This window comes from Sebastes umbrosus, chromosome 2 (genome assembly GCF_015220745.1).
Source record: "Sebastes umbrosus isolate fSebUmb1 chromosome 2, fSebUmb1.pri, whole genome shotgun sequence".
Classification (NCBI taxonomy): Eukaryota; Metazoa; Chordata; class Actinopteri; order Perciformes; family Sebastidae; genus Sebastes; species Sebastes umbrosus.
Genome location: NC_051270.1, coordinates 1,526,349 through 1,554,321, shown reverse-complemented (window position 1 = coordinate 1,554,321; position 27,973 = coordinate 1,526,349). Strand labels below are relative to the sequence as shown.

The 27,973-nt window shown below is 38.3% G+C and overlaps 1 protein-coding gene and 1 long non-coding RNA gene across 9 annotated transcripts in view; one reads left to right on the top strand and one right to left on the bottom strand.

Moving 5' to 3' along the window:
* Nucleotides 1-1,407: 1,407 nt before the first annotated feature.
* LOC119503311 (src substrate cortactin-like) lies at nt 1,408-24,540 on the top strand. Of its 7 annotated transcripts, none has more exons than XM_037795020.1 (16): nt 1,408-1,513; nt 5,087-5,187; nt 5,320-5,393; nt 5,484-5,613; nt 8,482-8,592; nt 9,084-9,138; nt 11,512-11,622; nt 12,510-12,620; nt 14,788-14,898; nt 17,868-17,978; nt 19,181-19,236; nt 19,316-19,382; nt 19,474-19,739; nt 20,188-20,323; nt 22,045-22,101; nt 22,788-24,540. In XM_037795020.1, the coding sequence occupies exons 2-16, from the start codon at nt 5,104-5,106 to the stop codon at nt 22,922-22,924; spliced, it is 1,617 nt and encodes a 538-aa protein (XP_037650948.1). In that variant the 5' UTR covers nt 1,408-1,513; nt 5,087-5,103; the 3' UTR covers nt 22,925-24,540. The 7 variants fall into 7 exon arrangements, with proteins under 7 accessions (XP_037650948.1, XP_037650956.1, XP_037650938.1 ...); XM_037795028.1 differs by having other exon boundaries at nt 1,455-1,605; nt 20,191-20,323; XM_037795010.1 differs by having other exon boundaries at nt 1,455-1,605.
* LOC119503350 overlaps nt 21,140-27,973 on the bottom strand; it is a 34,844-nt gene continuing 28,010 nt past the window's right edge. For both annotated transcript variants that reach the window (XR_005210299.1, XR_005210297.1), the window contains exons 5-6: nt 22,780-22,957; nt 21,140-21,323 (exon numbers count right to left, since the gene is read on the bottom strand). This is a non-coding gene — a long non-coding RNA (uncharacterized LOC119503350). The remainder of the gene's footprint in view (nt 21,324-22,779; nt 22,958-27,973) is intronic.

The following is a 27,973-nucleotide window of genomic DNA, read 5'->3' as shown; positions in this document are numbered from 1 at the left end:
ATGAGAAACTTTGTCAAAATAATGACTTAGTATCTCAAAAATAATAAATTGTAAAATTATGAGAAAACTTGCCAAAATAATGACTTAATATCTCAAAATAATATATCACAATATAATGAGAAACTGTCAAAAATAATGGTTTAGTATCTCAAAATAATGGCTTAATATCACAACATAACATAAACTTCATCTTCATTTTGAGATACTAACTCACTATTTTGAGAAAGTTTGTAATTGTGTTATGATACTGACATTATTTTGAGATACTAAAACATTATAAAGCTTCTCATTATAATGATTTACAGGATCTTTTTTTCTCCATCACATTGGCATAAATGGGCTTCCATAGAATATCCCATCAAATTTACATTTTACATCAAATCACAAACATTCTACAACACCGCCCATTTGTGACGTCAGCACGTCGGAGAAACGGGATACTGGGAGAGCCGGAAGCTGTCTCTCCCAACGCTTGAGGTGTGAACGGAAAAGGTTAGTGAGCATGCACAGCTGTCTGACACAAAAATGTGGAGTTCTATAAACTTTTGTTCCGATTTTTTTTAATTTTGTAATTATTATGTAACTATGTATGTTATTTGTTGTGTTATAGGTTTAATAACTTTAGCAGAAAATATATTCATGTTTAAAAGGAGAAATTAGGAGTACTATGGAAGCCCATTTCTGCTAGTAAAAGAAAAAAAAGTAAGATGAAAGCTTCCCCTTGCCATGAAACAAAAGATCAAACTTTCTTGAATTAATGACTTAGTATCTCAAAATAATGAGAAACTTTGTCAAAATAAGAACTTAGTATCTCAAAGTAATGACTTATTATCTCAAAATAATACATTGCAAAATAATGAGAAACTTGTCAAAATAATGAGAAACTTTGTCAAAATAATGACTTATTATCTCAAAATAATATATCACCAAATAATGAGAAAGTTTGTCAAAATAATGACTTAGTATCGCAAAATAATGAAAATCTTTGCCAAAATAATGACTTAGTATCTCAAAATAATATCTCAAAATTATGAGAAAATTTGCCAAAATAATGACTTAATATCTCAAAATAATGACGTAATATCTCAAAATAATATATCGCAATATAATGAGAAACTTTGTCAAAGTAATGACTTAGTATCACAAAATAATGAAAATCTTTGCCAAAATAGTGACTTAGTATCTCAAAATAATATATCTCAAAATAATGAGAAATTTTGTCAAAATAATGACTTTCAAATAATGATACGATTTATCTTCATTTTGAGATACTAACTCACTATTTTGAGAAAGTCTGTAATTATGTTGTGATATCGACATTCATTTGAGATACTAAATCATTATAAAGTTGCTCAATATAATGACTTTGTTCATCACATTGGCATAAATGAGCTTCCATACATTCCATCAAATCACCAACATTCTACAACCCCGCCCATGTGTGACGTCAGCGCGTCGGAGAGAAACTGGATACTGGGAGAGCCGGAAGCTGTTTCTCCATCAACGCTTTGAGGTGAGAACTGAAACATCCAACAGGAGTACTCTCTCTGAACAGAACATCAGAACAGCACTCACACTCTGGTCGGAGCTCCTCTGTGGGAGACGGTGAGTTCTAACTCTTCATCAGGAGGACCTGTGAAAACCTCAGAGAGCTCGAGCTCAGTCAGTTAGTCACTGTTAGCATGTTAGCTTCAGTTAGCTTTAGCTAGCTTCAGCTAGCTTTAGCCTGCTAGCTCACTGGGACAGCTGGAACAGGAAATGCCTCTCAGACCAGCAGCTACTGTTCCTCTGGATCCAGATGATCCTGGAGCCAATTATTCACGTTTTAATGGAGGAAATTAGACTCACATGTTCAGGACTAATAGTCCTTCTATATATGTGGTCTGACCTACTTTGATTGAAGCTAACTAAGAGACATTAAGCTGAAGGTAAAGGAGCTAATGCATCTGACTGAACTCTACCAGCTGCTCCCTGTTATCCAGACTCTATTCACACCTCAGATACACACCTCATTCACACCTCATCCACCTCATCCACCTCATTCACACCTCATCCACCTCATCCACCTCATTCACACCTCATCCACCTCATTCACACCTCATTCACACCTCATTCACACCTCATCCACCTCATCCACCTCATTCACACCTCATCCACCTCATCCACCTCATTCACACCTCATTCACACCTCATTCACACCTCATCCACCTCATTCACACCTCATCCACCTCATCCACCTCATTCACACCTCATCCACCTCATCCACCTCATCCACCTCATCCACACCTCATTCACACCTCATTCACACCTCATCCACCTCATCCACCTCATTCACACCTCATCCACCTCATCCACCTCATTCACACCTCATCCACCTCATCCACCTCATCCACCTCATTCACACCTCATCCACCTCATCCACCTCATTCACACCTCATCCACCTCATCCACCTCATTCACACCTCATTCACACCTCATTCACACCTCATCCACCTCATCCACCTCATTCACACCTCATCCACCTCATCCACCTCATTCACACCTCATCCACCTCATCCACCTCATTCACACCTCATCCACCTCATTCACACCTCATCCACCTCATCCACCTCATCCACCTCATCCACCTCATTCACACCTCATCCACCTCATTCACACCTCATCCACCTCATTCACACCTCATCCACCTCATCCACCTCATTCACACCTCATCCACCTCATTCACACCTCATCCACCTCATCCACCTCATCCACCTCATCCACCTCATTCACACGTCATCCACCTCATTCACACCTCATCCACCTCATTCACACCTCATCCACCTCATTCACACCTCATCCACCTCATTCACACCTCATCCACCTCATTCACACCTCATCCACCTCATCCACCTCATTCACACCTCATCCACCTCATTCACACCTCATCCACCTCATCCACCTCATTCACACCTCATCCACCTCATCCACCTCATCCACCTCATTCACACCTCATCCACCTCATTCACACGTCATCCACCTCATTCACACCTCATCCACCTCATCCACCTCATTCACACCTCATCCACCTCATCCACCTCATTCACACCTCATCCACCTCATCCACCTCATTCACACGTCATCCACCTCATTCACACCTCATCCACCTCATCCACCTCATTCACACCTCATCCACCTCATTCACACCTCATCCACCTCATTCACACCTCATCCACCTCATCCACCTCATCCACCTCATTCACACCTCATCCACCTCATTCACACCTCATCCACCTCATTCACACCTCATCCACCTCATTCACACCTCATCCACCTCATTCACACGTCATCCACCTCATCCACCTCATTCACACCTCATCCACCTCATTCACACCTCATCCACCTCATTCACACCTCATCCACCTCATCCACCTCATTCACACCTCATCCACCTCATCCACCTCATCCACCTCATTCACACCTCATCCACCTCATTCACACCTCATCCACCTCATTCACACCTCATCCACCTCATTCACACCTCATTCTCCTCTCATTCTCTTCTCATTCTCCTCTCAAAATAATGACTTAGTATCTCAAGAGATTATATAATATAATTATTATAATAACATATATATATATAATAATAATAATAATAATAATAATAATAATATATCCCAAGATAATGAGAAACTTTGTCAAAGAATTTAGTATCTCAAAATAACAAATCTAAAAATAATGACTTAGTATCTCAAAATAATATATCACGAAATAATGACTTAGTATCTCAAAATAATATACTCATTCACACCTTCTTGCCCTTTTTTTTTTATTCCTCAGGCCTGGTCAGAAAGACTACACATGTTGGGTTTAGTATGATGGGTGTGGTTGTGTTGTGGGAGATACTGTCAAGTAGCTGGTAGTTGGGACTGGCCAAGGCTGCTTGCTTCCTGGTCTGGGGAAGGTTTTTCCTCCTCGGTTCTGTCTCCTGAGGTGAATGGAGCCACGTCTCCTCCTGTCCTGCAGCCTCTGATTGGACACAGATGCTGATTGCCCACATTGTGCTGAGTCAGGAATTGGGATTAGTACAGGAAGTGTTTGTTCCAGTTAAATGCCAGATCACTAGAGATCAGCCAAACTAAAAAAATCATCATGTAGCTCTGCAGCATCTCTGTTTCAGTGCAGGTTAGTGTGATTCAACAAGGTAGCAGCTGGTAGAGATTCAGCATCTTGCTCAAAGACAGTTGATATTGAGACAGTGTATATTGAGTTAATTGTACCGGAAATAATTCCACATGTCCATATTGACTGTGAAGTGTTCTTTACCTAACGTGACTCAAATGTAAGTGGAGCTGAAACGATTAAATTAGTCGGTCAATTGACAGAAAATTACTGTGCACCGATTTTATAGTTGATAATCGGTCAAGATGTTTTCAAGCAAAGATGCCAAACATTCCTACTCCTACTACCAGATTCTCCAATGTGAGGATTTGCTACTTTTCTGTTTAATGTCATGGAATATTTTTGGGGTTTTGGACTGTTGGTCGGGCAAAACGAGTACCTTTTAAGACGTCGCCTTGGGCTCTGGGAAATTGTGACTATTTTCTGACATTTCGGAGAAAATGATTGGCAGATTAATGAGCACTGTAATTAGTTACAGCCTTAAATGTAAGAACAAAATCCCTAGTCCTTGTTCTTTGCCAGTATGCAAATATGAAGCTAATATGAGGCTGAGTTTACCAAATCAAGGTAGTATCTTTCTTAAATCCTCACATTGAAGAGAAGCTGGAACCAGAGAATGGTGGTAGTTTTTGATTGATAAATGACTTAAAATGATTAATCACTTATCAAAAAATTATGTTTTTTCCAGCTCTACATGCAGGTATTGTATAAAGATGGATTTGGAAAATCTCAACCTTTGGGACAAAACTGCAGTAAATAGTCTAAACATAAGGTCCACTGACTATGCTATTCTCTGAGCTTTTGACCATATACCATGGCCTTCTTCAGCTTATGAAAAAAATCTGAACGTATCCATAAAGACGTCAGCTTTGAATCTGGTCTCTCTGTCCCTGTAATGTCCCTATAAAGTTTTCTTGTTTTTCAGTGTGTGTTGCACTAAAGATGTGGAAGGCAGCAGCTGGACAGTCAGTCAACATGGCTGTAAATGACGATGGGGACGACTGGGAGACCGACCCCGACTTTGAGGTACCTATGCACGCTCCTTTCCCCCCCCAGTTCTCCTCACTCCACTTCTGAAGTTCTGCTCCATCCTTCTCTCTCCTCAGCACCATTTCTTGCCCCATTAAACCTTTTTTTTTTGTTTTCCTGGATTTCTAGAATGACGTATCGGAGAAGGAGCAGCGCTGGGGGGCCAAGACGGTGGAGGGCTCAGGACATCAGGAGCACATAGAGTGAGGAGGCAAATCATTTTCCCTTGGTATTAAAATGCAACGTGGAAAGCCCCAAAATGTGTCTCCTAACTCTTTCCTTCCTTGACGTAGTATCCACCGGCTGCGTCAGACGGTGTCCACGGAGCACACCAGCTTGAAGCAGAAGGAGTTGAACACCATGCCTAAAGCCTCGCATGGATATGGAGGAAAGTTTGGATTACAGCAGGACCGCATGGACAAGGTAAGAGGAACCACAAGACTAACAGATGAACTCTGGAACAGACTTGTTTTTTTTGCTTTCACATCCATGTTTTCAAAGAGTTGTGTCCCAGATTTATCGCTGCGTTGCCTGATGAAGTGGTGATGGTGCAAAAAAGAGTAGCTGTTCTGGAGCTTTCATCAGCAGATGAATCTCAATGTCAATGTCAAGGTCAAGAATAAACTTTAAAACTTAAAATTTAAATGTTTTTGATAGGGCATTAGATTTTTGGTGCAAAATCATAACAGTTATTATAAGTCAATTAGAAGAAGGAGTCTGATATTAGATATTAGATAACAGATTACTGTAAACTTTCTGTTCATCTTGTACAAGGTTACGTGTTTATACTGTGAAAGAAAAAGAGATCTTAAGAAGAGCAAAGTCTTGTGTGTTCAAGAACCCGTTTTCTCAATCAGCGTCACATTTATTTATTCAGGTTATTTCTCCGGGACATTGCATATTAATAAACACTACTGTAAATTAGCTAGTTTTCATCTGTAGTCCCTGGCCAGGTGTAAAGGAAACTACAGTGAACAAAGTTTACATTCAACTTTTTTGTCATCCTTTTTAACATAATGCAACTTCTTTGGCATGATGTCAATTAGTTTAGAGCAGAGTAAATATTCAATACGTTAGGCCTAGCAGTCTAGGTTGGGTGAGTTTAAAGCAATAATCATGATATATAAGGCATATCAGTTTACAGTAAAAGTAAAACACAGAGAGACATAAGCAGAACACAGACATGGGCAGCAGTAAAAGCAGAGAAGATTACGGTTCAACAAAACAAACAAATACAGAACAGCTTCGCAAAAACAAACATAAGCAAAGACCAATATGAGACACAGAGTAAGTCAAGCAACTAACAGCTTAGTTTAGCAGCATACAAGTTGTGTTTTGATTTGCCAAATGATGAAGGCATCTAAACTAGTGCTGTCAGATTTGGTGGCTTGTAAGCCATGTCCTTAACTGTCTAGAAAAGGACCTGTAGATGGTGAGTCCCCTGATGTGGGCTGGTACAGCTGCTATAATTGAAAGTGCAGATTGACTGAAAGTAGATATTCTTCGTGGGATTATGCAGTCTCCTCTTGTAATCTCATTTGTATTTACTCGTTGCCTAACAAAGCAACTGAATGGGGGAGGATAAACAAAGTATTTCACCATATTCTGATATCCTTGTTCCAGCAGGAAATTACTTTCTCTCAAGGTTACCGTCATCAGTTTAATGTGAGGATTTATAATAGACATGCGGTCAAACACGTATCTCTCTGGTTTCAGTTATATTAGGCTCATTGTTGACTGTTACTCGATCTCTGGATCAATGAAGCGTGTAGCGGTGGTGCCACCAACACAAACCACAGCTCAATCTGTATAGTGATTCTTGCCCCATTGTACCTTCTTTTCACTTTATTCTCAATATGTTTCCTGTGTACGGATGCGCTACAGTGCACTGAGTGAAATTATCGAGATAGATGTAATCTTATGCTGCTGGTTGTATCTCTTGCACTATTTTTCTTTGAGGGGTGAAACTAGTTTTGCTATAGTTGTGGACTTTCCTGCAGCTGAAGCTAAATATAAACCAGCATGCAACTAGGGGGGCGCACCACATGCGCTCAGAGACATGACAGGTGGGACGGGCGTGACTCGGGGGGGAAATGTGATGCAGAATTAATGCATGGACATCGGAATCTTTTTCACGGCGGAACAGTAAACAAATCAGCTATAGCAATGGTATTCATTCAGACAGGTAGTCTGTAGATTTACAGAATGGACAGATATGTGACAGGGACAAAAAGAAAAACGGACAATGCTTCGGAGACGAACAAGACAACATGCTCATCTGACGGTATCAAAAGGAAATAGGACGGAGTAGGGCTGCACCGAATAGTTTGATGTTTTGAAGCTTCGTTCATAACGTTGACATTCAAATTATTATTATTAATAAGTTACGGAAACATTACCTTCCACCTTCTCTTCCCCCCTCTCTGTTAAACACACACAGAGCGAGCGATGCTTCAGTCAGTCCAAAAGTCCAAAAGTCCAAATTTTTTGAAAAAAGATGCATTGATAAATAATTTACAAATTCACAACATGTTTTTGTCTAACAAAATATTCTGCTTCAGTCCATACTTGTTGCCATTTAACCTTTCAAAAACAGCATTTTCACTGCGGTCAATCACGGCATAACCACGGTGGTTATGTCAATGCAAGCGGCTAATACGCCTGTTTGGAAATGAATACATCCACTAAGTGTATTTCACCAGCGTTTCTGACTGTGAGTAGCCGGACTTGGGTGTGTGACGCAACTATGTCATAGCAGGTGTGTTGCTCAAGACCAAAGAAGTGCAGTGTCGAGTGTGAGGTTGTTTTTATGAGCAGCAACACCACAGGCCAAGCATTCAGCCCGTTCTGAACAGGCATGTTTTGCACGGGCACTGAATGAAAATCTGAGAAGCCAACTCCATTTTCACAAATCTAAATGACCTCCGAGTCCTTTGAGCCTCTGCAGGGTTTCTCTAATCTCAGTCTGTGTGTTTGTGTGAACAGGCTGTTGAGTCAGTTGTGGCCATTCACACACACGATAATCTTTCCTGGCAAGCAGCTCCGTCCATCCACACCTTTCTCTCTCTCTCTGGGCTGTGTGGTCATTGCAGCATGAATGTGATGACCGAGCACTGTTTACACCACACACTGTGCATCTGTGATGAGTCAGATGTCACCACTTCAAACCGCTGGCTGTGGTTCAAGCTGTGCTGCTCTTTTCATGACCCCCCGCCCCTCCCCTCCTCAAATGTTCCCTTATTGCCATTTTTATCTTTTGAAATAATTGTGTCTTGTTTTGTGTTTCTTCAGTCTGCTGTGGGTCATGACTACCAGAGCAATTTGTCCAAGCACTGCTCCCAGACGGATACCTCCAAGGGCTTTGGAGGGAAGTTTGGAGTGCAAGCTGACCGCGTTGACCAGGTATTTCCTGTTGCTGACCACTTAACACTGCTGACAACATCCCCTTGATTTCAAACATGATTTTTTGTTGATTTGTAAAATGTTTGGCTCCCTCTTAAGGAAACAACACACACCTGGGCCGAGACCGTTTTAGAAAATATTCATAATCATTGTAGAACTTGTCGAACTTATTTTAGGGTTAACTGACATACAGTATACCACAAAATTATCTGCACTACTGTGCCCAAGTGCCTCTATGAAAGCTGTCCAAAGCACACATTTAGGTTTAAAATCATGAGTTTTTCACTGTTATGCGCCACAGTGTTGAAGGTATAACTAGTTCTGCAATGGATCAAATATAAAAACTGCTATATTCTTATCCGTCATTGTTAGATTGGCCCTGTGAGTGTAATTGCAGTTGATTATGACTGTCACAGGGATAAAACAATCACATTAAAGGGGTACGAGTAGTCAGTAGAATAATTGTGTTGCTTCTTCCTCTCTCATTCCAGTCAGCTGTTGGGTTCGAGTACGCCGGGAAGACAGAGAAACACGCTTCACAGAAAGGTGATGTCACAACTTGTTGTCTTTTTGCACGTCTGCTTCAGATCCAGATCACCTGTAGTTTAGTTTAACAGACTTCTTTGAATATATCCTAGTAAGATGCAGCTGTTGTGTGGGATATGGAACTAGTAATAAATCCCTAAATTCACCATCTATCTTTACCCATTTTATCAGCCAGTCAGGTTTTGCTAAAAGATTTCCATATTTTCCAGCCACAAACAGTTTGATGAGCGCCTGGCTGGTAGCCAGCTGTACCACGTGCACTCCTGTTGCTCTGATCAGAAGCTCTCTGCTCTGCCAGGATCCTACTGTACCGATAGACCATGTTTGAGAATGTGTTCATGGTGTTGTTTTCTATTTATTTTCCTGGCATATTAGAAGTTACAGTGCAAGTGTTCGTAGGTGTGGCTCTGTACACATTGGACATTCAACTTGAACTCAAACAAGTAGGGCTGCAACTAACAATTATTTTCATTGTCAATTAATCTGTCGATTATTTTCTCGAGTAATCGATAGTAGTTGTATGGTTTAGAAAATGTTAGAAAATGTGGATCAGTGTTTCCCAAAGCCCAAGATGATGTCCTCAAATGTCTTGTTTTGTCCACAACTCAAAGATGTTCAGTTTACTGTCGTAGAGGAAACCAGAAAATATTCACATTTAAAAAGCTGGAACGAGAGAATTTTGACTTTTTACTTAAAATGTATTATTTTTTTGATTAATCGTTTATCCAAATAGTTGCTGATTAATAGTTGACAACTAATTGATTAACCGTTGCAGCTCTAGAAACAAGTTTAAAGCTTTCAGCTTGAAAGGTATTTGAGTGTGTTAACGCCCAGATTGGGTAAACTTGGGGAGGATGTGAATGGAGCTGTGGTTTCGACATAGTTCATCAGATAAAGAAATAAACACATTCAGGTTAAAACTGAAATTCAGCACTTTAACCTCATAGTCACTGTAACGTTTAATGTGCTGGAATAGAGCCAAAACAAAACTACTCGTACTGCTACTACTACGCACTGCACTGTGTACGCTATTACAGGGACTCCAGTGCTCTGGCTCCACTCTGGCTTCTTAGCTTTTAGTGTTTTGAGGCTGCATTCCCATGACCCCATACTGTCACCAGCTTTGTGTTGCGTTCACCCCCCTGCACAGAGGTGCAGAACATTTGCCCAATTCCAGTGGTTCCTCAGTAGTGTCACTGTTTGACAACAGTGCAGACAGAAAGATGTCTGTTAGCAGGACAACTAGCAGGACAACACATAGTTTAATGGTGCATTCACACCAAGAGCAAAGCAAATTTTCACCTTGCTTTACTCGCGCAAGTTGTACCGCCGGTATCATTTGTGTTCATTCACGCTAGACGCACCGGAGAGGGGAAGGAGCTTGTCTCCATAGATACCAACAACTTTTCTTTCTGCCATTTCGTCCATCAACCATGGAAGAAATAACCACTGTTGCTGCTTTGTACATGTTGTGGAAGTCCCAGATATATCAGAAAACCAAACGCCGTCGTGTCTGGGTTCATAACATCACCTGGCGACGAGCTGTATTCACATACAGTGCCATTGCACTGACTGTATCTAGCAGGCCACACGTCGCTACTGCGGTATGAACCCAAAATAAACAGATTGTTCTGTAATTGAATTGCAATAAACAGATCAAAAGGAAGCTGAAATAACTACATAATAATGCCGATTTGTAAAAAGTCTGAATTGATGCTTTGTCAGGTCTGTCTACAAGACGACAAACCACCAACTTTTAAAATGCTTGTTTACTGAATGGAGTTTGGATTGCTCAATGCCAGGCTATGATAACATTGCAGCTGCTCAGTCAACACTCAACATAACGGCATCTAGGCATAAATATGGCAGCAACGTTGTTGTAAACGGATCAAAAGGAAGCCGAAATAACTACGTAATAATGCCGATTTGTAAAAAGTCTGAATTCATGCTTTGTCATGTCTGTCCGCAAGACGACAAGCAAACAACTTTTAAATTGCTTGTTTTCTGAATGGATTTCGGATCGATACTACTCTCTACTCAAGATAAAGTCATGTAGAATTAGCGTCTATTCGCCTCTTTGCATTGACTTTGTATGTAATGGCGCCGCGCAAAAAGTTTGTATCGCTCTTGGTGTGAATGCGCCTTAAGTGTATCTATCTATCTTAAAAGAAGTGGATTTAAAAACAGCATGATGTGATTGTGTGATAATGACAGCAGTGAATATGTCTCATTGTTTAGTTTCTGTCTTAGCTCTGGCTACTGCAAGTAAATGTTAATGAGGAATTTGGAATTGGGCTGCTTCGTTGATCACTGCTTCCATGCCGCTTCACCCTGACCTTTGACCCTTGCCCCCCCTCCTGCTTTGCTGTGTAGACTACTCCACTGGGTTTGGGGGGCGATACGGCGTGCAGGCAGATCGTGTCGACCAGAGCGCAGTGGGCTTCGATTACCAGGGCAAAACCGAGAAACACGATTCCCAGAAAGGTTTGTCTGGATTTCCTGCCTCGCGGCATTCCCGTTGACCCGGAGAGATATGGAGAAAATGTGGCTAATGGATACACACAAACACACAAGCACACACTCTCACAAACAACTTGGCCTGACTCAACTTGGCCAAATTGGGTTATTTTGCATCTCTTCCTCTTCCTTCATTCCTCAGCCTTTTGCTTGCTTATATAAAGTTGCAAACAATGGCTTTGTTTTCATTTTAGCTCTCTCAGATGCATGTGTGATGTGATGTGATGTGATGTTTGTTTGCCTCAGTGTCAAATAACACATTATTTTTGTAATGTTCACAAGATATGGCATGTAGTGCATCGGCCTAAGAGGACTCAGTAGTCTCTTTGGACGTAGGTGATCTCCTTTAATGTGTTCCTCCCTCCTCGTCTCAGATTTCAGGTGATTGGCCCAGACTTGGCAGCACCCTTTAGTCTGTTGCTGGTCTGTGGCTTGGGCAGGACTTAGCTGGTTTTCTGGGGGAGTGGAATATATTAATCTGGTATACTTTTTCATTGTAAACATGCCCTTTGTTTCCCCTATCGGGTTTCTTCAATTTCACTTATTCTTTCTCTTCTTGAAATGACAGATATACAACTCTGAATTATGCTCAGAATGCTTTGCTGGTATCATCATGTGCTCTTAGTTTGTGTGTTATATGTAAAATTTACACTTTGACAGAAAAACATGTTGCCATGATACCTTAGATAAACTGTACTGGGGGAGAAATCAATTTGTATGTCGACAGTGCAGTTGCATGGAGAGAGAGAACATTTGGTGGTGAGAGACTTTGTGTGCGATGGGTTAACTCTGCTCCACCTCTTCCTGTCTTAACTTTGGATTTCCCCCCCCTCCTCTGCTCTGGCCGCTGGCAGATTATGCCAAGGGCTTTGGCGGCAAGTTTGGTGTTGATACCGACAACGTGGACAAGTGCGCTGTGGGCTTTGAGTACCAGGGCAAAACCGAGAAGCATGAGTCACAGAAAGGTAATACTCTTGTAATTTTATTCTCACTTATTACAAATGAATTACTTCAAATGGGACAGCTGATTTTGTTGCAGTAGCCTAATCATTCACCTGATGTCAAGTGAGCTTCTGAGATTTGGTCAAACTAGAGTAACACGGTTTATTAAACCATACCATTATTAAAACAGGAACACATTGGTTGAGTGAAATATATTTGAATATTATTTTTATTCATAATCAATATTATTTCTAACACAATTTAGCCAATCACTCAAAAGTAAAATACATCAGGTCTGCATATGTCCCTCCCACCTCCAAAATTAATGGATTAAGGGGAGACACCCCAGATGAATAGAGTCAAAAAAATGGTTGTATTACAAGTAGTCTGAAAATGTTATGGTTATATACAGTATATATACAAATGAGGCGTAATCTAATGCTATCTGTTGTCTATTTGCGTCTGTAGATTTCTCCTACATTCACCAAAGTGTAGTAAGATAAACACCTTAGATGTTTTCTTTCTTCTAGTCTGAAAGAAGACATGTAATGGAAGCAAAATAGATCAAAATCTCAAAATGGACCTGTGTATGAAACACAATGTTTTTGCCTGGGGTTCCTGAAGCGCTTTTCTCCTCATAAAAAGCCAGCGAAGAGCATATTGACCAGCCGACCAGACGGGGTCAGCCAAGCCCTGAATTACATTCCCACATAGTGACATTTTTTTCTTGGTTGTATAGTCTGTTTATTTAGATAAACTTTTTCCATAATGAAAAACAACTTACTAACCATCAAATAGTCATTAGTCTGTGTCCAAAGTCATCAGCATATTTATTTGCATATATTTCTAGTTTATGTGTTCAGAGGGCCTGGAAGAGTCCCACCTTCATGTCTGTCCTGACTTGTCTGGACTCTCAGTTGCAACACAGCGGAACAGCTTTAGCTGTAGCTTCCTGTCTTGACACACCTGCACAGACTTTATAGCTTTTAGACACAGGCTGATGTCGAAGGCGTAGATGACTTCAAGAATTCCCCACAATGCACTGGGCTGTGTTTGCTTCCTAGGTTTGCATCTGTGGTTTAGGCTGTGATAACTCTCACATGCTCTGATAACAGGGCCAGCCATGTTAATGCACCAGTCCGGGTTAAAACATCTGGTGCAAAAGGCTTAACATCTGTTTAGAAGTTTGAATACTGCACACATGAATTGTTGATTGTGTTTAAAAATATTAATTAAAATAAGCATTACCTACTGTACACCATAGAGACAAGTTTACAACTTGAATCGTGTTTTCACGCCTTTTAATCTTTTTTAGTTTTGATCAGCAGACATTAGTGAATATTACGCCACAAAGACGAAGCATTAAGTTTTCAAAATATGAAAGTTAGTGTTGTTTAAATCTACTGTAAACATGGCAAAATATTGTCTCATTTCCTACAGATTAGACAGCGATGGAATGTAACAAGTACTGTACTTAAATACATGTATTTTAAGTATTTTTGACATACTTTCCTTGATTGTTTCCATTTTATGCTGCTTTATACTTCTACTCCACTACATTTATTTGGCACTTAAAAAAAAGATATGATTTATATGATGTGATGCAATAGTATACTAATCTATCCAGTAGTCTAAAAGTACCTAAAAATACATTTTACTGTATGTAATACCTGTTTACTTTTCCTTCAGTAGCATTTTAATTCAATTGTTTTACTGGTCATGGAGTGTTTTTAGACCGTGGTATTTCTACTTTTACTTAAGTAAAGGATCAGTAGTACTTCTTCCACCACTGCACTGTACCATTAGTACTGTGGTAGCTAATTAATATCTCTGGTTATTAGATGATTACAGGCAATGTTGCAAATCGGTGAGCAGGACTGTTTTATGGGATGTTTGCTTTAAGTTTGTGTCCGTGTGATAAATTACCTTCATATATCAGGTATTTAAATGACTGAATTAGCCAATAGCAGACATTCCTATCAGCTTATTTTATTTATAACCAAATTCTGAATAAAATTACCAGGACATTTACTACATCACAATATAAACTAATGCAACATAACAATATTGAAACCGTGATTGCATCGATATCATACTACCATAATTCAGAGACTTCAACCAGACGACAAAATGAGGTTTCAGAAACGTGTTTTGGTGTTAATGTCTGCTTCCCTCTGTGTGTTTCTGCAGACTACGTGAAGGGCTTTGGGGGCAAGTTTGGTGTGCAGACGGACAGACAGGATAAATCAGCGCTGGGATGGGACCACCAGGAGAAACTACAGCTTCACGAGTCCCAGAAAGGTACTGGTTCTGATTTTTGGTTTCTATGGGTTTTAGGAGACATGTAATGTATTTTGAGCAGGACTCAAAAGTATTCATAGACATGGGGATCTTATTGCCAATCGGTGGTTTTGCTCAGGGGAAGTCCATACCCAAATAGTCTACTGCAAATACTTCCATTTATCAGACTAATGATGCCAAATCAATTATGAAGCTGATGGTTTCAGAGTTTGATGTTCAATCAACATCAGCTAATCACCTTCAGCTGAAGCTTGTCAGTTTTTAGGCTCTACTCCATATACTGTTGGTTTGATAAACGAGTCTATTGTGAATATATCAGATTTAGTAAGAAATGTACAGGAAGTGGCTAGAGATGCACCGATCTATCGGCTACCGGTCAAACTGTCCGGTTGCCGTGACCGGCCGATCAGACTCATATATTAGATTTTGCCGGTCAAATTTAAACACGTGCTTCACCACAAGATAGCTCCTTCAATCTCCGGCTGGGATAACCTTTTCATGTAAATGCCACTAGGTGTGTAGAGATATGCTGCACCTGTTTTCTTCTGGGAAAGTAAAACATGTTGGATAAAGTGGGATACGCAGTACGCAGTTCATTTGTATTTTTTATTTCCAGTAACCTGGAGCACTGTTATTTTCAGATATGTTTGAGTGAGAGAAGGTTCTGCAACTTGTACACGTTATTTAACAGTCAATGTTTTATTATGAACATACAATGGAATTTCAATTTTCCATGAAAGAAAATGTACAAATATACTGTTAATTATAGTTCTTAGAAGAAAATTGGCAGGTCAGACTATCGGTGCATCTCTGGAAGTGGCTAGTGGATGTTATATATCATAATAATGATAGACAAATGGAATATGAGCATTTTTAAAGTATTTTCAGAAATCTGAATGTCTGCTCAGTACGTCTTTATATCGTTGAAAATCTTCCAATAGCTGTTACTGTTTTCTACATAAAAAAAAGCTGATATCCACACACGTTTAAATTGTTGCACATCAAACCCTCCATTTGGCTTTTGCCAGAACTTTGAACGAGGAGAACATTCACCCACCCTCAGCCTTTACAAGTTGTCTGCTTTGAGTTTTAGCACACAATTTGTATTCACTGTGAAACCTTCCTTCCTCCTCAGCCCTGCACTTCACTCTGATGTGGGTTTATTGTGGCTTTGGATGTGGTCTTTCAAAGGTTGACGACTTCCTCAATCTGCGGCTCAGATAGAGGAAGTGAAACCACCGCTCAGATTTATATTTGCATGTCAGGGCCTTTAGCCGGTGCTGTCATTCAGAGCAATTTATAATAAGTGCGGTAGTAAAATAAAGTTATGGTGCTGGCTTACCCAACATCACAAGCATCTTTTATTCTCTTTTAGATGAGCTGTTTAGACGTCCAGTGTGGCCTTTCTAACTTTCTGAAACTCATAATTTGACACAACATTATGAACATTATTATGCATAATGGAGATGCATTTGCTCCACTTGCTCAGGCGTCTATGGCCCACTGTGATGTGTATTTACTGTGTAAAGCCTGTCGCCCCACTTAGGAAGGTAACTGCTCTAAAAATATGTACAACTTGGCATTTTCAGTGTGCTAGACATTGTGCGTAGCCAACCTCGTTTTTGAAAGACCACATATTATCCACAGCAGAGCACCCAGTCTCTAAATGTCACATACTTCTCTCCTGAGAGGGGGCAGGTAAAGAAATGAGCCAGAAATAGAAACCAGGTACAGAAGAGGGAAAGATTCATGTTGTGCAGAGAGAGGAGGGGGACTTTCTGTATAGACCTGGCTGGAGCAGAAAGGTTTTTAGACCTTGGCGATGATTTTAATCACAGCAAATTGTCATCAACAGCATGTGAAATAGAATGAAGATCTTAAAGGTGCAATGTGTGGTACCTGGCCATCTGCTGCAAACAAACAGGGGGCAGCATTTCACCTTTACGAGTTAGTCATTTTTTTAGTTTATTTATTTTTACACAATTTATGAAGACACAAACATAACAAAAATGACAAGTACTATACAGTGCACAAAGAGGCAGAAAACCCACTGTGCTTATTTGAAGCCTCCACCTAAATAATGTTATAACTTTGCAAGAGAACACAAGATTAATATACAGAAAATATACTGTCATATATAAATATACTGGGTCCATACAATCTAAATTTACAGTCATGAGTTATAAAAAAAAATAACTTCTAACTAACAGCAGGAATACGCAAAATTCGACCAGACGGATAAAAAATTTGAGAGCTGGTCAAAATAGCACTGCTATCTTATAATCTTCATGTGTGGCGTCGCCTTATAGTTTACGTTAGCCATCTTTGTGTTTACTGTGCCACTAACCGGGGGCTGTATGGTCCGTGTACGTTTTGATAGTTTCTTTATTAGATTAAATCCAAAGTGGCAGAAACAAGAAAACGTCTCGTATTTTCGTTTCGTCCTCCACGCCACCAGGACACTACTTTCTTGTTTCTGCCACTAAGGATTTAAAATCAAAACGTACACGGACCGTGGATGTATTATTACAGCTCTACTTCTTGGTCCTCTCATGTTGGACTGAGGGCAGACTGGATGCTTCAGTGACTCTCTATCGCCTCTAGAGGAACAAGTGGTATTACAAGACAGACAGGATGGGCCGGGGTTAGCATGCTCATTTCACTAGATATCTCTGCAACACAATACATAGACGTCACAACACATAGACACGTTCTGGCAGTGTCTTCCACATTGCACCTTTGAAGGTTTTCCCTCGAGTTTCCTCCTTTACAACCGTAACGCGTCTCTTTCATGTCACTGAGCATTTCTGAGTGTGTACTGAGGGTTTATGAATCCTGAAAGGCCTGCCCGCTGTATCATTGTCTCAATATGTTTGTCTATTTGTATATATACTGTATGTGTGTGTGTTTGTAATGAGCCTTGGTGTTTGTCTGTCCATATATATATATGTGTGTGTGTTGTGTTGCAGACTATAAGCGTGGGTTTGGAGGGCAGTATGGGGTAGAGAAGGAGAAGCAGGACCAGTGTGCCCTGGGCTATGAGCACAAGGAGAGCCTGGCTAAGCACGAGTCCCAGAAAGGCACAGATACTCCCCACCACCAACCAACCCCACCTCCCATTCCAAACCTCCCCCCTTACTATCACCCATCCTTTTCCAGAAAAACACTCCCTCCTAGCTTGTTACTCCTTCTTTGGCACCGTCCTCTCATCCTCAGTAACGGCTGTTTTCTTTTAAGTGATGGACACGCCTTCCTTTCCTGACAGACATACCACTTACGTCCCCTCATTGTTACACACCCTCCCACCTCTGCAGCACCGACCTATTTAAACTATTAGATGGACTAGCTTTAAAACTGAGCCCGCTACAACCTAAAAATCGCAAGTTGCGTTAATGCATCAAAGAAATTAGTGGCGTTTAAATTAATTTGCGTTAACTTTGACAGCCGTAGTTTTTATCTAAAAAAATATTCTGCTTCAATCCATATTTGCTGGCATTTAGCCTTTCTAAAACAACATTTACACTGCGGTCAAAGAGGCACGCACTCATGAGTTATATTGATTAAAGAAAGTTGATTTAATAAAAGACTCACTTTATTCGAAGTGAGGAATTAGTTCAAGGATTTTTATTTTTTAAATTTAGGGTAATGACGTCATAAATAAAATATGACGACAGACATTTGAAGCTTCATTTGAAAACCTAAGTAGAAGCTTCAAATGTAAAGCAAATGACATTCGGTACAGCTCTAGAAGTCCCTCCTCCTCCCTGATCACCACCCCTGCTGTTTCTACCACTGCAATGATGCCGTTTGTTTGCTTCTGCATTCATTTTCTGCATGATGTCGTTCGGCCACAATGCATTTTTATCAAGACCTCCTGCTGTGAACACACAGAGACATGGCTGATCTTCAAGGCAGAGATTGAGCCAAGATGGCTGCTTGACCCCCAACTGGCTTGTATTACTATTCTATCAGTCCCTCTGCTGTCACTCGCTGCATTCAGTTGTTTTTTTTGTTTCTCCTCCCGACAGGTTTGCATGAGCTCATCAACCCTGTACTTTGTTTGCAGCAGTTCTTGTGAAACCAACCACAGTTTGCTTCATCTGATGCAGACCAGAGAGGCTTCTAATCTCTATTAGTATGCCACAGTAGAGTATAACGATGAGGCTAAATCAAACTAATTGGTCCCGTAGTTGTTTAAGGTCTGCTCTGATGATGCTGACTGTGGTAGGGCCGGTAATGTAAAACAGAAACTGACCGTTACTTATCTCCTATTTGTTACCAGATTATTCTAAAGGATTCGGAGGGAAATTTGGGGTTCAGAATGACAGGATGGATAAGGTAAGGAGTGTTTCTGTGTATTATTAAGTCATGTGTGAAGAGTTCTGTCTCACATCTTTCTCCTCTCTCTGGTTGACAGAGCGCAGGGACTTTTGATGAGATGAAGCCAACCCCAGCTTACCAGAAAACCAAACCTGTGGAGGCTGGTAAGCATTCATCAGCATCTGCTTTGTTTGAGTCAGAACTTTAAGGCAGTGTGTTTGTGTGAACTCATCACATAATGTCTTCACTCATCAGCCGGCAACAGCACAGGAAGCATCAAGGCTCGCTTTGAGAACATCGCCAAACAGAAGGAGGAGGAGGACAGGAAGAGGGCCGAGGAGGAGCGAGTGCGTCGTCAGACTAGGGACAAGCAGGAGCAAGAGGATGCGCGCCGTAAATTCGAAGAGACGGCCAGGGCCCCTTCTCCCGTCCCCGCTGCGAGTCCCAGTCCCAGTCCCAGTCCCACTCCCAGCCCAACTCCACCAGTCCAGACAGTTGCTGCCCCAGCCCCAGCATACCAGGTGAGTCGTGGGGTTTTTACAGTATGTCTCTGTGTTGTGCAAATTTCATTTGGTTCTGGGTAAAGTAAAATCAGAGATTTGTTTCTGAACACATTATACATGTCAGAAAATAAGTGCTGAAAACATGCGAAAAGACTGAATTATATAGTACTGAATTGTGGAGTTAGACTGTTACAGTTTAAGGATTTTTTGGACGCAGCTCTTTGAAAACATGGATGTCAGAGCAAAAATAAAAAACAGATAAAAAATGTGTGATTAACATTTGAATCGATGACAGCCCTAATTTATTGACTTTGTTTTAAGTTTGAAGATAACCTCTTACTGGCATTAGAAGTACATTAGTAATGAACTGAAGCTGATTAACATGAAGAACAAATCATTTGATTGCATGTAGCGGTACACTTTGCAGAAGGAGATGTCATTAACCAGATGACGTTTGTCTCGTTAGAAGACAGAGGAAGTGTCCCACGATACTGCTGAGGAGAACAGAGAGCAGCTGTACGAGGCGGAGCCACAGAACCAGAACCAGGAGGCACCGCAGGAAGACCTCTACCGGACCCCCGAGGACACGGCAGCAGCAGGAGGTGACGTTTTTCTTTCATTTGAGTTGTTCGTGACTTTTCCCCTGCCACTTTAAATGTACAGTCTGTAGGATTTTGGAGGATCTATTAGCAGAAATAATATTCATAACTGTTTTTATTAGTATATAATCACCTGGAACTAAGAATCATTGTTTTCATTAGCTTAGAAAGAGCCCTTCATATCTACATGGGTAGAGGGTCCTCTTCACGGAGTCCTCCACGCCACCTGACTTCCATTGCTCCTAAAGTGTTATTATAGTGAGGATGGCCCCTGAGCGAGGTGACGGGTGTTGCTACAGTTTTGCACTCGGCGCTATCGCTGGCTAGGAAAGGGAGGAGTGAGAGAAGGGGTACTCAGTTGGTTGCAATGTGCAACCACACCACTAGATGCCGCCAAATCCTACACACTGAACTTTTAGCCTGAGAGGGAATGCACAGCAACCACAACAATAGCACAGCAGTTATAAGTAGTAATACAAATAGGACTAATAACAATAATCAATAGCAGTGGATGTAATCAATCAACCTTTATTTATATAGCACCTTTCAAACAAGTTAAATGCAATTCAAAGTGCTGTACAGACGATTGACAAAAATAGTGTTAAAAATGGTTTTAGAGACTAATGCACACCTAAACAACCAATAAAAGATGGGTATGTAAGATAATAAAATATAAATAAAGTACAAAGAAATAAAAATAAATAAAGATTATGAAATCAAACAAAATAAAATAGAATAAGAGATAATAATGATCAGCAATAAAATGTTGATTAACTAAAATAGAGTAAAATAAACACTAATGATGATAAATAAAATAAATATTAAAAATAAAAACCATAAAATTATAAAACACTACATAAAGAGTGATAAAAGAAATATCAGTAATAATAGCTGTAATATATATTAATAGAGATATGACTACTAATAATAATAAAAACTGTGATAATGATAGTAGCAGTGGGTGTCAAGCAGGGATCCAGGTGTAACCCCGGTCCACGGATACCTGCAAGACGAGAAAGCAGAGATTTGAGATTCATCAAACAATTAATCATCCCAGCGGTGCACTTATTGCCATAAAATCAGAGATGCCACATTTTTAGAATAATTAACCTTTTACAGAAATGCATGAGTGACAGACTTTAGAATAGAGATCGAAACATACAGTCAGTTGCCAGTTTATTAGGTACACCTAAATAAATCTAATCTAATGCAGTCTAGTACAACACCAACAGTCCTACAGTAAATCTTACCTTCATGAAGGCCTGTAGACGAGGTGGTGCGTTAGTTATTTAGCCTACCCTTTTATTAATTAATAATATAAATGGGGTGGACAAAATAATAGAAACACCTGTCAGTATAACACAGTACAATGCAATAGCACCACAAACTGCAGGCTCCAAAATGAGCATGCAGTTGAATTAACAGTTTCAACACAAACTGAACATTACATAGACTGTATTAGTTTTAGCTTGGTGTACTTTATAAACCGGCAACTAAGTGTACACACAACACATAACAACAACAACAACACAGACAGTATGAATACTTAGAAAGTAGTAAAATACAAGACACAAAAAGACAAACACCTTGAGAAAAAAATAAATAAAACTTGAGTCTCTTACAATTGTGAGATAAATGACTTCATATATACATGTTTGTCTTTGTAGACAGAGTCAGTCTGTAGTGGCTTTACTTGGATTAACAAACCACCCTTCCTCTTGCAGACGAGTACGGCGAGGACCTCGGGGTGACAGCGGTGGCCCTGTACGACTACCAAGCAGGTGAGACTTAAAGCTGTGAATGGAGTTGGGGCTCGTTTACATTTAGAACAGTGAAAGCTGAAACCGAAAATCCATGTGGTATCACCACAATCAGTGGATTGTTGATATACTTAATTTATTATGATAAAGTATGACTTTCTGTTACTTTTATCATAACAATTTCATGGCATATTATATTATGACTTTTTTCAACTCTTATTTTTTTAGACATACTTTACTTTTTTACATTTTTTTTTACATAGTATACTATTGACTTTTTTTGAATATATTATACTAGGACTTTTTTTGACATACTTTAATGTGACTTTTTTTTTCGACATACTACACTGCCTTTTTTTTTAGACATACTTTACTGCGATTTTGTTGTTATTGACATACTATACTACTTTTTTTCATAACATTTTATACTTATACTACTATGACTTTTTGTACTCTTTTTCTACATACTTTAATGTGACTTTTTATTCAACATACTATAATATTCCTTTTTTTTCAACACACTATACTGACTTTTTTCTTAGACATACTTTACTGTGATTTTTTTCAACATACTATGACTTTTTTTAACTCTTTTTTTTTTTTAAACATACTTTACTTTACATTTTCTGTTGATTAATTGTCTAATCGTTTCAGCTCTACAAACATCTTGTGCTCCTTCATCACCAATCTTTCTTTTACCGTTTCAGCTGGTGAAGATGAGATATCCTTTGACCCCGATGACATCATCACCAACATCGAGATGATCGACGAAGGCTGGTGGCGAGGCGTGTGCGGTGGCGCCTACGGCCTTTTCCCAGCCAACTACGTGGAGGTTCGGCAATGAGGACGCCCCAGCAAGATGACCCGTGACCCCGTCCTTGTGCAAAGAAACAAAGAGGAAGGAGACAATTTCAAATCTCTTTTTTCACAATTTGGTCTCTTCACCTCATCTTCGTTCTTCGACACTGTGCGAGACGTCTTCAGGTCTCCTAACTGGCTTTTTCTCTTTTTCCATCCTTCCTCCACCTATTCCACTTTCAGATCACATTGTTCTTCTCTGTGCAACAGACGACAGAGAGGATGAGTTATAGAACTCTTTATCTGGGCTTGCTCTGCACCTCTGCTATGTAATAGTTAAAGTTACAAAATGCAACTTAGATGTTCAGGGCCTAAAAATTCGCTTCATGCCTCACAGACAGAAGTTGCATTTTGAAGCCCCCCCTTCCATAGATACCGTATTAGAGTTCAGCTTCAGGTATATTTGCATCTTCACATGTTAGAGAGAAATTTTAGTCTCACCAAAGACCAGAGTAATAACAGCAATTATCTTGAAATGTCTGGAATGAGTCTTGTGCACGGGGCTCAGAGCACTCGCTCACTGTTTGGTAGCTCAACCTTAAATGTGAGCAGGAGCAGTTTGAAGTGGAAAACAAGCCTCCACACTGGATTATAATGTATATTGTTGGCTATAAACTCTCCAGAACATCGACTATGGACCAAAAAGCTGATAAACCCCCTTTGCTTCTTGGTCTGTCTGCATAAAGTTTGCTATGTTGCACAGGAGTTTAAATTCCCCTCCCAATTGAAGCTGCACAGATCATCGATGGGGAAACTAAGCTTCGGTTAGAGCTTCATCTAGTACGAATACATCCAACTTTTCTCTGAACACTTGCATCAGTCCTGGTGTTGATCATACATGATCAATAATAAGGTTTCTTCCTTTGCTGATTAAATTGTTCGTATAATAACAGGGCCATAATGTCAAAGACTTCATTTACGCTGTGGCAAATCACAATCTAAACGTCGATACTACAGCTTATAGTATTATTTTAATCATCTTCATACATTATACTGGTTAATTGTTGATATCATGCTTAAGATCATGTACAGAGAGATCATGATTTATGACGCTTTCAGAAATAATAGTTTTGAAAACATTTTTGTTCCCTGTCACTGTGGTTTTCTTTGGATGTGGACAAGACTTGTGTATTGTGAACGCTTGGGTTTTTGTGTCATAGTATGTTGATATTATGCACATGTGAGGCATGATGACGACTGCTCTGGAGCGCCGCTAACATCCCTCATCATGACCAAACAGTGTGCGTTGACCTCAAGAGTGAGTATGTGCGATTTATCGGCAGTAAAGAGTAGAAATGTATATCCGGCTGATGTTAAGGGAAGAGGCTTTGGTGTATTCTCCAAACACTAATTATTTCTAACAGACGGCAAGTTTGACAAACTGCTAGTCTGTGTTTCGCAGTAGTGTAGCTTAAACAGGTATGTGTGCGCGAGTGTGAGGGATGTCATTAAATTCATCCTAAGGGGTTTTATAATAAATAAAAAAAAGTGACCTTTTCAAATGCATTATTTTTATCTGTACCTCTGTTTGCTTGAGTCACATCATTACCTGCTTGTTCTTTTTTTTTAGTTTCAATAAATAAACTATGAATTATAAGCTTGTTTGTAGTGTGTCATTTTTAATGTCCTCCAGCTGTTACTAATACTGTAATAAATGATTGTCATTTGTTCAACAAAATTTTCGCTCTGGAAATGTGAGTTGATCTTGTATTGGCATTTTTTTTGTAAAACCAAGATTTCCTCTGTCCTATCCACATACTATGACTTTTTTTACTCATTTTTCGACATACTATACTATGAATTTTTTTTGACGTACTACACAATTACTTTTTTTCAACGACTTTTTTTCCACATACTATACTATGAATTTTTTTCGACATAATATATTACTTTTTACTCATTCTTCGACATACTATGATTTTTTTTCTTCGACATACTATACTATGGGTTTTGTTTTGACGACTTATTTTTTCGACATAATATGAATTTTTTTTGTCGATATACTATGTCATATTTTTTTGTCGACATGCTATACTATGAATTTTTTTCATAGTAAAATATGAACATACTACTATGACTTTTTTTTCGATATACTATGACTTTTGTTTTGACAACTTATTTTTTCGACATACTATATATTATTTTTTTTTTTTCAACATACTACACTGACTTTTTTTTCTCGACACTGAATTTTTTTTTCGACATACTATACAACACAACTTTTTTTTACTAATTTTTCGACATTCTAATCTATGACTTTTTTTCGACATACTATATTATTTTTTACTCATTCTTCGACATACTATATTACTTTTTTTTCTTCTACATACTATACTATGACTTTTGTTTTGACAACTTATTTTTTCAACATACTATGACTTTCTTTTCGACATATTATGTTATGATTCTTTTTTCGAAATACTATACTATGAATTTTTTTGTTGACATACTATGAATTTTTTTCATAGTAAAATATGAACATACTATAATATGAATTTTTTTTCGACATACTATACTAGGACTTTTTTACTCATTCTTCGACATACTATATGACTTCTTTTTCTTCGACATACTATGACTTCTTTTTCTTCGACATACTATATGACTTCTTTTTCTTCAACATACTATATGACTTTTTTCTTCGACATAAATACTAGGACTTTTTCAACATACTATACTATGACTTTTTACTCCTTTTTCGATATACTATATGACTTATTTTGCCGACATACTATGCTACGAATTTTTTTCGACATACTACACTATGACTTTTTTTCGATAAACTATGACTTTTTTTGACGACTTATTTTTTCAACATACTATACTATGACTTCTTTTTTTTCGACATATGATACTATGACTTTTTTTACTCATTCTTTGACATACTATATGACTTTTTCTTCTTCGACATACTATATGACTTTTTTCTTTTCGACATACTATATGACTTTTTCTTCGACATACTATGACTTTTTACTAATTTTTCAACATACTATATTATGACTTTTTTTCGATACTATCATAAATGTTTTTTCTTTGACATATATCAGTTTTTTCTTCGACATACTATACTATGACTTTTTATTCATTTTTCGACATACTATTTTATTTTTGACATACTATACTATGATTTTTTTTTTCAACGTACTATACTATTACTTTTTTTTCGACATACTATGCCATGACTTTTTTTACTCATTTTTCGACATTCTATATATTATGACTTTTTTTCCCGACATACTATACTACGACTTTTTTCTCTTTGACATACTATACTATGACTTCTTACTAATTTTTCGACATACTATATGACTTTTTTTTCAACATAAATATTATATGACTTTTCTTTGACATACTTTAATATGACTCTTTACTCATTTTTCGACATACTATATGACTTTCTTTTGGACATACTGTATGACTTTTTTTTTCGACATACTATACTATGACTTTTTTTTCTGGACATAGTATACTATGACTATTTTTTCAACATACTATACTATGACTTTTTTTTCTGGACATAGTATACTATGACTTTTTTTTGGAAATACTACACTATTACTTTTTTTTCTGGACATACTATACTATGACTATTTTTTGGAAATACTATACTCTGATTTTATTTTTTTCGACATACTATACAATTACTTTTTTTGGAAATACTATACAACGACTTTTTTTTTGACATACTATACAATGACTTTTTTCGACATACTATACTATGGCTTTTTTTAAATCATACTATACTATGGCTTTCTTTGGACATACTATACTATGACTTTTTTTAATCATACTATACTATGGCTTTCTTTGGACATACTATACTATGACTTTTTTTAATCATACTATACTATGACTTTCTTTGGACATACTATACTATGACTTTTTTTAATCATACTATACTATGACTTTCTTTGGACATACTATACTATGACTTTTTTTAATCATACTATACTATGACTTTCTTTGGACATACTATACTATGACTTTTTTTAATCATACTATACTATGACTTTTTTCCGACATACTGTACTATGACTAGTCAAAAAAAGTCATAGTATAGTATGTCAAAGAAAAAGTCAGGATAGCATGTCGAAAAAGTCATAGAATAGTATGTAAAAAAAAATTCACATTAAAGTATGTTGAAAAAAGTCATAGTATAATATCTCTAAAAAAGGTCATAGTGTAGTATGTCGAAAAATTTTGTGAAAAAAAGTCGTACTATAGTATGAAGAAAAAAATCATAGTATAGTATGTCGAAAAAAGTCATAGAATAGCATGTTGAAAAAAATCATAGTATAGCATGTTAAAAAAAATCATAATATAGTATGTGGAAAAAAAGTCATAATATAGCATGTCGAAAAAAGTCATAGTATAGTACGTTAAAAAAAATTATAGTATGCCGTAAAAAAGTCATAATATAGCATGTTGAAAAAAGTCATAGTATAGTATGTTAAAAAAATTATAGTGTAGTATGTCGAAAAAAAGTCATAGTATAGTATGTTAAAAAAAATTATAGTATAGTATGTCGTAAAAAAGTCATAATATAGCATGTCGAAAACTGTTATGAAAAATAGTCATAGTATAGCATGTCGAAAAAGGAGTAAAAAAAAAGTTATAGTATAATATGTCAAAAAAAAGGTTCACACACCAATCCTGTGATGAGCTTATAAAATACAGGCTTGCTATGTGCTAAACTACCCAGCAGTATTTAAAGTAGTTAAAATAGCTCCACCTATGCCAACTACAACAGTATTATTCTGCTTACAGCCAATAAATAACAATATAACACTGAAAGGAGATATTCTGCTCCACTTTTACTTTTGACATGTTAAATACATTTTACTCACAATATTTCCTACGTAAGATTTTTAATGCAGGATTTTTATTTGTAATGGAGTACTTTTCCACTGTGGTATTCGCTCACTGCACTTAAGTAAATGATCTGAATATATCTTTCACCACTGAAGAAGTGAATTCCTTCATTTAAAAAAATACAGATATTAGCCCGACTCTGAAAGGCAAGGTTAAGTTT